The sequence below is a fragment of the Hydractinia symbiolongicarpus genome, chromosome 8, assembly GCF_029227915.1.
Source record: "Hydractinia symbiolongicarpus strain clone_291-10 chromosome 8, HSymV2.1, whole genome shotgun sequence".
Taxonomy (NCBI): Eukaryota; Metazoa; Cnidaria; class Hydrozoa; order Anthoathecata; family Hydractiniidae; genus Hydractinia; species Hydractinia symbiolongicarpus.
Window position 1 is genome coordinate 5170727 of NC_079882.1, and position 10395 is coordinate 5181121.

General features: G+C 34.0%; 2 protein-coding genes across 2 annotated transcripts; one reads left to right on the top strand and one right to left on the bottom strand.

Annotated features, from left to right (window-relative positions):
• The first annotated feature begins 1487 nt into the window (after positions 1 to 1487).
• On the top strand, positions 1488 to 3823 carry LOC130654321 (uncharacterized). The gene is made up of 2 exons (XM_057456876.1): positions 1488 to 1657; positions 3007 to 3823. The coding sequence occupies exon 2, from the start codon at positions 3007 to 3009 to the stop codon at positions 3604 to 3606; it is 600 nt and encodes a 199-aa protein (XP_057312859.1). The 5' UTR covers positions 1488 to 1657; the 3' UTR covers positions 3607 to 3823.
• A 506-nt stretch (positions 3824 to 4329) lies between these two features.
• On the bottom strand, positions 4330 to 10340 carry LOC130654322 (pre-rRNA-processing protein TSR2 homolog). The gene is made up of 5 exons (XM_057456877.1): positions 10103 to 10340; positions 5961 to 6052; positions 5361 to 5516; positions 5232 to 5289; positions 4330 to 4699 (listed from the first exon to the last, which is right to left on the bottom strand). The coding sequence occupies exons 1-5, from the start codon at positions 10323 to 10325 to the stop codon at positions 4635 to 4637; spliced, it is 594 nt and encodes a 197-aa protein (XP_057312860.1). The 5' UTR covers positions 10326 to 10340; the 3' UTR covers positions 4330 to 4634.
• Positions 10341 to 10395: the final 55 nt, after the last annotated feature.

Consider the following 10395-nt stretch of genomic DNA (forward strand, 5'->3'; position numbering starts at 1 on the left):
AAATTAGAACCAAGAAAAGCGTAAAAAGCACACATTTTGCCAACTCCAATTGCAAAAAAACAAAAGAAACTCCATTCCATGCGTATTCTAAGCAACACAAGATTGTACTTTTCTTGCTCCTTTGGACCAATCAAAATCAAAATTTGGTTTATACAGTGGACTCTTTATAACTTGAACCTCTATCACTCAATCTCTCCTTAACTCGAACAATTTTGCTTGTACAGCGGAGATATCCTAATAAACTCTCCTAAAAAACTCTCTATTACTCGAACCTCCATAACTCGAAAACCTCCTTCTCCAATAATTTTTTTTGTCCCAAAGCTTATTCCTCTGTATAATTTGAACCACGCGAGAAGATGTATCTAGGACTTTAAACGATTTCAATGACATTATCAGCTTCTCTTTGCTGTTATTTGGCGTAAATGTTGTCTTAACCGATTTGAATGTTTGATTAGAACAACTTAAGAGGTCTTAAGTGGTTTTAAGGAGTGTTCTAATGTCATTCAAACAAAACATAAACATTATCCTATCGTTTTGAAATTTTATAATCAAGGCGTCTGTCGTCTGAGACTCAAGAAGTCCTGCAAAATCAAATACCAAGCTTTTTTGAAGATCTCAGCATTTGTTCAAGTTTTGGGAAAGAAATGATGAAGTCACTAAAGGACTTAATCACAATATTTAAAAAGAATTTTTTTACAAGAAAACACACTTGAATTTCTGATTTCTTTGTTATGTTTTTAGTCTTTTATTAAACTGTAAGGGAGAGATTTAATCCTGAACGAAAAAAGATTTTGTTACCATCCTACATAAGAGAGAAAAATCACGCTAAATTTCCAAACTCACTATTACTCGAACTCTCCTTAACTCGAACGATTTTTTGAACCCCGTGGCTATATTCGAGTTATAGAGAGTCCACTGTATGCATTTTTTGTTTATAAACGTACATAGAAGGAGATATGCTTCGTTTACATGTTTTTAGTATCTGTTGGGCGGGAGTTAAACCTTTTTTAACTTCTGAAATGTTGCTTATAAAAAAATGTATGATATTTACTAAGGGGTGAGAAATTAGTTTTCAAAAAATTAAGCTCGTGTCTGTTCGCGAAAAAGCAAGAAATCTTGTAAATGTGCATTGGGGGTTAATTTTAATTTTTATCTTGGGCACGCAATAATAGCATCAGGAAAAATTTGTTCGGTATATATATCTACTTATTTTACTGACCGCCGCACCCGTGCTTCTTGTGCCGAAAAAAAAGCAGAATAAAAAGATAATAGAAATTTCAGAATTATGAGGTTGTAGTTAGCGCGAACAAACTTTGTATACAAAGAACAAAAAATATACACGAAAAACATTATTTGTTCTTTGATGCACATATCATATGAATACACATTAATTGACAGCTGCTAGCTGTTCTAAGCAGCGTTATTAACAAAAATTATCCATGCGTAAAATTACAGCGGCTTGTTCACGTTTGATATGTTCATATAACCAAATCTGCTCTGTAGGTAGCATATAACTTCGACGGGCTGCACAGCAAGTGCAGTTGCTTGAAACGAACTTTTAATTTATATCTCTCTTATACATTGGCGAAATATTTTATTTTGTTAAATTAACAGGGAAGAATTCGAACAACGCTTCACGAGTTTTACGAAAGTCACGGTAAGAAGTTATCTCCTGTGTACATTATTTATTTACGACCAATGTTGACTCTCAAATATTCATTGGAACTTGAAGCGCATGTACCGTGGCATGTATTTGCCATTTTGAGGTATATCTTCATACTTGATACGTTAATTTAGTGTAGCTAACTGTCGAATTTCAACGCTTAGAAGAGCTAAGAACGCTTACACTGTTGAGTTTTCGAAATTTAGACCGTAACTTTTGTCCGGTGGAGGGTATTTACTGTTCGTTCAATAACCTTTTTTTTATTGGTCAAAATTAAACGCGGGAACTCAGTTCAGGGCTTTTATGAACAATAAACACCCACCACTGGACAAAAGCTACGGTCTAAGCTTCGAAAATTTAACAGTTTAACCGTCCTTAGCTTTTCTAAGTGCTCTTAGCTCTTCTAAGCGTCCTTAGCTGTTTGAGGCGTCGATATTCGACAGTTAGCTCCTCTAAAAGTCATTAGCGCTGTTCTAAGCGTCCTTAGCTCTTCTAAGATTCGAAATTCGACAGTTAGCTACATTAAATCAACGTATCTTAAAATGGCAGATACATGCCACGGTACGTATGTGTGTAAAGGTACACATGTTTGGAAGTCGATATGCTCTTAGCAAAACAAGGACTGCTTGTTTAAACTGCCTTAAAAAGTACACACAAGAAAAAATTATTAAAATAACATCTAAAGCAATAGATTTAAATAGGATTAAAAGTTTTTCCTGAAACCGAAAAAGATATGGTGTTTCACTTCCCTGCTTCCCCTCTCTTTACACAACATGATTCGTGGTCCGGGGTTTGTGGTTATAGTTATTTCAGCCACTGGCGTGCTGACAGGGTTTTTGCAACTTTAATAGCAAAAATGGGAATAGTAAAACAAAATGTTGATAGAATATTTTCAATCTCTCCAATAGTTGCACAATAACTACATATTTTAATGGAAACCAGGCTTTAAAGTCCATAAGTATTGTGCAACACTTGTTGTGCAACTGCTGTGAAGGTTGGTTTCCATTAAAGTTAATAATTCTCGTACAACATCTGTTGTGTTGCATTGTTGTGGTAACGGCGGCTGTTTTATTTGACTTCAACAATTGTTCAATACCATTTATGTTAACCAAAACTGACCTTAGTTTAAAATCCGTAAAGTAAAGTAGCTCCAAAGAGTAAACGCATTCATGCATATCGTAATCGTTAAAATCTCCATGCATCATTTAGCAGGCTTCAATTTTGCGCAGAGGTATTATTCGTGACGCTCCCGTGCACACTAGTTGATGCCTTTTGGCATGCCGTGAGTAAAACCATTTTAGTTTGATGGACACACAAAGAATAAAAAGCTTGTTTTTTTTAAGATGATTGATAAAAAGAAAAGCTTAACTTCTAAAATTGGATATATCGACCAATCGCCGACACCAAGCACTCCTCAAACACCTCGTTCGTTTGATTTGCGACGTTACAATCATCAACAACTTCATCCGATTCCAATTTCTCGGTTACCGGGACTTAATCCAGATAGTGATTATATCGCGAAATACCAGCTGAAAGATTTCCGTAAATACGGGATGCAAACATCGGATGACACGGATTATTTAAAACTTTGCAGAAATGGTGGAAGAAGAGATTTGCTGACACATGACGGATGTACACCTGAAACACAGAGGCAAAAAGTAGTAGAAAAAGAGAATAAAAAAGAGAGACCAAATCAGCTGCAGATATCTATGAAATCGCCCTCTGCAGCAACACGTCCTATGAAGGAGAAAAACAGTGAGATACCTCTTGTTGATCAAATCTCCATTGATCAACGCAACACACGAAAATATAGACGTGATATTTTGCCGGTTGACGAAAAAGCTAAACTCTATTTCGCCTACAACCGAAATAGCGGCACAATTACTCGTGTAATTGCAACTACACCAAAATCATTCAGATTTGGACGATCGCATTTAAAATAACATGGCTGAATCAAGAATTTTCGGATAGACTTTGATTAGTGGGAAGAATAGGTGAAGATGTAACCAAATGTCAAAGCTCCTCCGGAGACAAAAATCTTACCACTATATTATTTAGATATAAAACGTATTTTTAAACTTGTACATATTTGCACAATCGCACGGTATCGTAAGTTTGACAAAAAATTTAAATATCTTTGCATTCAAAAAACTTTATTTTTTAATTTGTTTTTTCTTTCACAAAAGCGTGATTACCTTTGGGTAGAACAGGAAAAACAATTTCCATTGTTTTTTTTCAAGACAACTTGCTATTTGTAACCTCGGGCTTCTCGGCGCTAATTCAAGCGTTTATTAAAAGGGTGCACTAACTAAAAAGGGCTCTTGATAAAGATGGGTTGTTGATCAAGGAAGGAGGCTCAATCAAAAATATTGAAAACCAGTATATGGAAATAATTTATCGTTGAGGACGATAGAGTGATAGCCACCACTAGTTAAAACGTTGAAAGTTTTAATAGCATATCGCTTGCTGTGTTGTAAGGTTGGTGTTATAAAGTAAAGATTAAACTGATTCCTTCGAATAAAATTTGGTCAATTTTTGTCCCAAATATTATCTCATCTTAATTTCTCAGTTAATTACACAGGGTTTTCCGAAGTTTATTTGTTCCGTTTCGGGGCAATAAATTCGCAATACGCAAGCACTAAACAATGCGATTTAAAAAAAGTTAGTCCACGTAAAAGTTCATATTTCCAAAGAAATTAACCTACAAAACATCAACCGTTTATATATATACTTTTCTCATAATATTTCATACTTCTGTACTTTTCTCAGAGAAAACAAATCCTGCAACTCCCTAATAGGGCGAATGTTAATGTCTAACCATCTATGACATTGATTTCAAACAAGATGCCAGTCCACCATTAACCTGTGAGTATCATCTTTTTTGGCGGGAAAGCTGTCATGATTTCTTTTTTGTCGCTATACTGCGAGATATCTGCACGAAAAAAAATTTACGCCTTACATTACGTGTAAGCTATTTTTTTTTCGAACGTCGAACAACTTCCCAGCCGTCATCTTCTTCAACGTCCATTGCTTGGTCTTAAAAAAAAATTATATCTAATTAGAAAAATATAATTGTCCCCAGAAGTCTTTACGCCCCAGAAGATCGACCCATGTAACTGTTAGTGCCAATTCTTCATGCAGATACCAACCACGTTTTGTGAGTTGACATATTGATCTGACAAGTGTAACTTTGTTCAAAAGGTTGACATGCAGTGTGATAAAAAAGCGTGGTGATCCATTCAAAAAGTTCATTATAAGCTGATTAAACAGAGGTAATTAACTACACAAAAACATTCTTTGAGGTATTTAATAAATTTATCTTCACACACATAAAAAACGTCTACAAGACACATGGCTTCAAGTGTATATCTGAGCATTCTATACTTATAATTTGTTTTTGAACGAAGCAGTTCAGCTTGAGATGAAAAAGATGAAATTAAAACGGAGGTTCAAACCAAAATCAAAGGCAGGTTCGTGCTACATTTTTTCTGTTATAAAGTGTTTCTCTTCTACAAACAAAATCGCAGGTAATCAGAAAACTATGGACATATCATGTACAGCTTTTTACCTGAAATAACGTTGGATCCAAACTTTTCTCTGCGATTATTACAGTCCTCAGATTTCTTCTAAAAGAAATAGATATATACTAGAAGAAAGAAATTATCAAATAATCAAATACAATTTGTAAGAGGATTACCTGCAGGTCCTCGTCATTGTCATCTTCTTCATCATTATAAACAGTGACAGACGGAAGAGGACGACTCGATGAGATCAATGTTTGTATTGCGGCTTGTACTTCTTCAACTTTGTTGTTTTTACAGAGTTGATAATAGGAGCAGAGTTTCTTGCATAGCTAGATACAAACAAACTGAAAGTAAGACGAATTCCAAACGTAATCTCATTAAGAATGTAATGGTGACCAGAATGTAATGGTGACGCTTTCATGCTTTGCAACACGTTGTACGTATCTGGACAGGATTATAAAAAATTGAAAGCAAACGGTTAAATAGGCTTCATGGCAGTTAAATTTTACTGATGGCCGAATGTTTGTATTTCTTGTGACTTTCGCAGAAGAATAGAAAAAACCGCAAAAATCACATAAATTAAGGAACTTAGTAGATAGAGTTTAGAAAGGAGTCTTGCGGAATTAATGGCTTGTGAAAGTATTTTCAACAAAGCCAACTTGGGTACAGGAAATACTGTAACACGTTGAGGTAAAGCCACAATAACTAGACAGAAAGTTAATGAAGAAATTAGAACGTAGTAACAACGTAGGTATTTCTAAAAAAAGACTTACTTCAAGCAATGAACCATCTTCCACAATTGTATCAAATTCGTTGAATAATGCTTCGCTTACGAAATCTGCAATTTCGTCTGGATAAACTAAATCTGAAAAAAAAAATTATAACAACAACTACAGCCAAATATAAAACCAACGTATCCCATTTCTGAGTTCATTGTCTATACATCACTGTATTCATGTCATAAACTGTCCAAAAAGACAATTAAATTACATGTTATAGAAAATATGTCATATAAAAAAAATTGGTTACTGCCGTTAAATGAAAAACAAAACTTACTTTCTATATTAAACACTCCAATATCTACAGTTTTTTAAAATTACCTTAAAAGATATAACAACCCCTCAAACTCAAAGAACAAAAATTAAAGGTTTAACACTTAAAACTAGACCTCAACAAAGTAGAACTCAAAATTAAACAATGACAGAGGCCACAATAAGAGTAAAAACCAATTAAAGTTAAATCATAAGCTATATGCTTGTATTTAATTAGTAGTCTTTTATTTTTTTTATATGTTTACTACATCACGTAGAAAAATAAGTAATGAGTAAAGCTTAAACCTTATCATTAATTAAAGATTCTATATAGTGAACTGTTTGGAGTATTCAACATGTTTATAACACAAGACAAATGATGACATTTTATATATGACTAATATGGGTTTTATGCATGATGTACATAAAGCACTTATGTACATCAGCAATTTACTGTATTTTTTGATTGCCTTAACAATGTGATTATTCTTGGAACATAAAGAATGGTATGAATTTATTAAAAATAGTATTTCTAATAAAAGGCAAGATTATGGTAATCCATTATTTTTATAATTTTGCCCCTGCCCGAGTTTTGTATATTCTTGGAGGAAAGAATACAGAAGGAGAAACAACTCTTTTAATTCTATTGAAACACTGCGTGAGGTTCTAGCAGGTGTCTGTATAGAAACTTAATTTGAAATTTTGGCGGTTGTGTGACTAAATTATTCGTGAATAACAATTCGCAACTATGATTGGTTATAAAAACAATTAGATAATTTGATGATGAATTTGATGATAATACCAAAACAAGAAGCCACATTGAAATTGGTAAAATTTCTTTTGTTCTTATGTTAACATAATTAGCGAAGAAGCACGTGCTCGACACTTTTGTAAACAAAAAGAAAAAGTTTATATCTCGTTTTAAAACGACGTTCCGTTATAAGAAGTTATTTCTTTAGTTAGAATAAACATTATTCCAGCACACATTTTGTCGGCACTCGTCCGGCGCATATCTATCTATATTGTTTTTCATGATCAAAGTGGTATACTCAAGCCTGCAAAAATAGGTTTATATCATGGTTAAACGCTTATTTCCAAACGTTTTGTTGAAGTTTTTAACAGCAATGTTTACCGACTTATATTAGGCACACTTTCCATACAAATATCACGTGCCTGCAGCGTGTTACAGTCAGATTTTAATAGAAAAAAGTTAGCCCCTATTAAAGGAGAATATGGAATTTGATCATTTTTTTGCGAAAAAGACTCGGTCGAGCACCTCACGCACTGATTCTTTTGAAATTAAAAACAATAGAAAATTCAATACATTTAAAGCATACAGAAATGAAGTTGTTTCTCCTTCCGTATTCTTTCCTCCAAGGTATATTTCAGTGAGCTGGACAAACGGGAGAACAAGAAAGGACAGTGACAAGGTAGAGATAACAGCTCACGAATGCTCAATTGGTTATTTTAAACTAAAACGCAAATACGCAAAATTGAAAAAACAGGGGTCTGGAAAAGATATGATAGGGAAATTTGCCTCACAACATTGCTTTTCATTAAAAAATGGATTCATAGAAGAGCCATAAATTGAAAGTGAGTATAAATGCCTCAGCAGTGAAAACTTTTAGTGGATGGTGAAATTGTACATATGGTGAAATTGTACATATGGCGAAATTGTACCACTTTTTGTTTTTTAAAAGATACTGTAGTATCTGCATTGCAGCTTTTATGTGATGGTCAAAAATTCTTATTATTCAAAAGTGCGATCTGCATAACTGCATTGTGAATTGAGTATCTCTATTGCAGTTTTATTTTAAATTATAAATTTCTCTGTACCTATTCACAGTTGTTCTCTTTTGTGTTTTGCAGTTGCAACCCATTGATGTTTCTGCTGTGGGTAGGATAGTTTGGGAAAGTATCAGGGTATAGTCACAAGATTGGGGAAAGATCATGTACTGGACTTATAGCTTCAAGTCTAATTTTACTTTGCATACTGTTTTAATGATATAATTTATATCAATTCCCTCATAAAAGAAAAAACTGTACATACAGCTATTTATGGATTTGGTTTGTTTACCTACCAAAACTTTCGCAAATTTGGCCCTTTAGATACTGTCTCTTTAAAATGCACACACATGACCTTTTCGAAATCGGCATAAGGTGTATTCTTGTGGTACTGATGACTTCACATCTGTTGGCAAACAATACACTCACCTGAATTTATTATATGACTTGCAAAGAATAATGTTTTAGGAACATTTGACCACAGTGTTTGTATGCCCCCAAAGATGCAATAGTTCTATTGGTTAAAAACCTAGACACATGACTTTTTTGCCAGAGAATTAACAGGCTGTTCTGCCCAGATTGTGAACACGGCATAAGCAGGATGACTTGATTATGTACGCATGGCCCGACTTTTTTTTTGTCCTGATAATGTCTTAGTGACCAAATTATGAAACCTGATATAATGGCTGGCTAGGTATAGGCTGTGACTGGCATTTTCTTTGAACTTTTGTGAATGAATCATTGACAAATTATTGTCACCAGGCATAAGCAAAAAAAGTCTCAACGTAATTCTTAGTATAAACTCTACTTGTGAGTACATTTTAACATAATAAACTTTGAGGAAACTACATTTCAAGGAACTAGATTTTCCAGACAGGTGGGTTCATTTTTATTTTTTGCCCTAAATTGACCTAAATTACTCGTTTTGCAGGTATTAGTTTGGTGAAAAGTTATTAAACTTTCGAATCCTAAAATTTACCTTAAGTGGATAAATTTTGGCGAGTATTTAACTTGGTGAATGACCAAAATAAAATATTTGGTGGGGATTTAATTTGGCGAATGATAAATTTTTTAAAATTTGGCGAGGATTTAAGTTGGCGAATACAAAAAAATATTTATTTTGGCGAATGACACAGAGAAATGAATTTTTATGTCTTCAAATGTTTTATAAAATTGGCTGGAATTTAATTTGGCGAACTGTAAATTATGTTAAATTTGGCGAGTATTTAATTTGGTGAATAGTCAGTTATTAAAATTTTTGGCGGGTATTTACTTTAGCGAATTTCGCCAAATTTAATCCTTGCCAAAATTTATCTACCAGGGCTTAATTCAGGAAATTACTTAGGGCGTCCTAAACTGTCTGCAAACCTTTTCAGAAAACGAGAAACTCAATTTGTTTGTATCAAACAGTTAATATTTCAAAGTAAACCTACAAGGTCTAGAACCGTTACCACCAATTTTTTTTTCTATCTATCATTAGAAGAAGTAAGGCAGTTTTCATTTCTCTATTTTGGGTGCTCAAATTGGATGTCCCCAAAATTGGTATAATGATGTCTAAATTGATCTGTATTAGCCTGTGTCCACTCAAGGTAGTTTTCACAGAATTTTGTTTCATTCAAGAACAACAACAACTTTGTCACCAGGGCTGTTTGCTTGCCAAAACTGAAGATGAATATAAAAGCTGGTCGGCCTCGATTGTGTTCATTCCTACAAGTGAGGAATAACATAAAAGCGTGGCACATAAGCTGGCCTTCCCCGATTATACTCGTTCAATAAGTGAGAAATATTATAAAAATGTTTTACATGAGCTGACCTGCCCAGATTATTTTGGTTCTATAAGCCTCAATTAATATTAGATTGTTATAAGCCGGCCTCCCCTGATTATGTTTGTTTTCATATATATAAGTGCCAAAAAATGTTTTAACTGCTGAAAATAGGCAGGCCAGTCCTGTTGTATTTTCCGCCCTGTTTATGAAAAGGGCAAACTGCCGTAGCTACAAAATCCAGACAGCGTTCATAATCTGGACCCAACAACGCTGCCTCTCTAGCAGCTAGCTAGCAAAAAGTTTTTAGATATTAAATTAAAGAAAAATACTAACCATTATCATGAAAAATTTGAACTATTGAGCTGCTTAACCATTCTTCCTTTTCAACTGCATTTCTTCCGCCACAACCGTGTTGTTTAGCAATCGATAAAACAGTCCAATTTCTTAACGATTCGGCGACTGCAACAGAAAACGTGTCGACGACGGCCATATTTTTGTTTATGCACTCCAAAATGATGGTGTTTAGCTTGTTTATACTGTTCTCCTTCACGGACATTAATGCAGTTAAACTTATTTATCTATATCCTAAGTCAGTGTGACCTCTGACGAAAACATTCTTCGCAACA